This window comes from Chaetura pelagica, unplaced genomic scaffold (genome assembly GCF_000747805.2).
Source record: "Chaetura pelagica isolate M959 unplaced genomic scaffold, ChaPel_1.0 scaffold105, whole genome shotgun sequence".
Lineage (NCBI taxonomy): Eukaryota > Metazoa > Chordata > Aves > Apodiformes > Apodidae > Chaetura > Chaetura pelagica.
Window position 1 is genome coordinate 4,142,417 of NW_009953393.1, and position 1,703 is coordinate 4,144,119.

The following is a 1,703-nucleotide window of genomic DNA, read 5'->3' on the forward strand; positions in this document are numbered from 1 at the left end:
TCCGCCTGGTCCCCGCACCTCACCGCGGCTCCGGTGGCCCCCTTGGAGGCGGAACCCTCACCGCCGTCCTTGCACCCTTTCCGAAGGAGCCCACGGAGAGACTCGACGGCCGGATCCATCCCCTCTGAGGAGCTGCGCGCAGCCCCAGCCCCGCAGTGCTGCCGTCGGGGGGCTCGGGAGCCTGCGGGGCCGGGAGGACGGAGTGATCTGCGGGGAAGGGGGGGTGAAGTCGGGGAAACAAACATTACTTTTGCTTCACCTGGTATTTCCTTTGTGCTGCCTTGGCAAGAGGCATTACCTCTGCCATCTCTCATGTAACGGTAATTAGAGAGAAACTCGTGTTCCATGGACATTACACACTCACCCCCCTCCCTCCCCCAGCAACTCACGGACTGTCACATCGTGGTAATAACGTTTTTCTTTTCTGGAGTAGGAGGTTGGTGTATCTGGTTTTTCACCGCATGCAAAACAAGCTCCAATTAGAAATGCCTCGCAGATCTTTATGGGGAGAAAGCAAATTGAGTTTGGTGATCGAATTATAGTTTGTAGCTGATGGTGTGGATGCGATTCGTGGACGTCTCGTTGAAGGCAGGTCTCAGGCTCCTGCTCTTGTCTCCTTCAGACGAGACAGTTCAGCCAGGGCTGTGAAGCAAGAACCGGCTCAACAACACATTGCAAAAACCTGCTATTCTGTTGTGTGGACTCTTAACACAAGTTGAGACTTCTGTGAAAAAAACACTCCCGCTAGACAGGCTCTTAAGGACAGGGGGATGTTCCCAGGAGATAAAGCAGTTGTTTAACTACAGAATAAAGGCATTTAGTTAATTTCATTTTCTATTTAGAAAATAAATGTCCTCAAGGGAAAATGACCGGTAATTGCTAATAACGAATTGATGGATTTAAGTGTCAACTGCAAGCCACTGAAGGCTTCCTCTAACACACAGGATGGAATCTCAATGTTTCCCACATGCAGGGCATCTGCCTTGCCCATTTCTAGAGCTTCCACCTGTTCTGCACGGATTAAGTTTGGGTTTGGGCATTGGTTTGTGGTACTTCTACGGAAAGACCAAAGATCTAGAATACAGGATTACAGTTATTCTTCCATCAGTGGTGGTTAATTTGTTCCCATGTTAGAGGAATGAAGCTCTGAGCAGCCCAGGTGATGGCTGGCAGCCCTTCCCTGAGGGAGGAAGTTTGTGAGGTAGGAGCTGGAGATGGCAGCCCCAACACCAAGCTGACAGGAATGTGCTGTACAGTCTGACAAGCTGCTGAAACTTAGTTACAGTCTAAGTAAATGATAACTTGAGCTACAGCAACGGATCTAGATGTCAGCATCACTTGGCAGTTACAGAAGCTGGAGCTCAGTTGTTAAGTGCACAGCATCACTGCTGCAGCTGTACCTGTGCAAAGCATGAAGAGCCAGTTTAATGCCTTCACTGGAGCTTGGTGCCTAAGCATTTTGAAAATTGGGTTGTAGATAAATGCCTCAGAAGTATTTCACCCTAAAACAGGGTATTAGTGCTGCTAAATCCTTTGCTCATGTTTAAGGAAAACAAACTTTATTTGGTATCTGGGGACACAAGAGATTTTAAAATATGTTTTGATACATTTTCTTCTCATTTGCTAATTATTAACTAGAACGTGTTTACACTTAGGCAGCACCTGTAAGTAGGCACTTAACTGAAACTCCTTCATTCACAGAA

The 1,703-nt window shown here is 47.7% G+C and overlaps 1 protein-coding gene across 1 annotated transcript in view; it reads right to left on the bottom strand.

Moving 5' to 3' along the window:
- Positions 1-353, bottom strand: part of KL (klotho) — a 45,287-nt gene extending 44,934 nt beyond the window's left edge. Inside the window, exons 1-2 of the mRNA XM_009998374.1 lie at positions 299-353; positions 62-207 (exon numbers count right to left, since the gene is read on the bottom strand). Of these exons, the coding sequence (XP_009996676.1) occupies positions 62-207; positions 299-353 (201 nt within the window). The remainder of the gene's footprint in view (positions 1-61; positions 208-298) is intronic.
- Between the last annotated feature and the right edge of the window lie 1,350 nt (positions 354-1,703).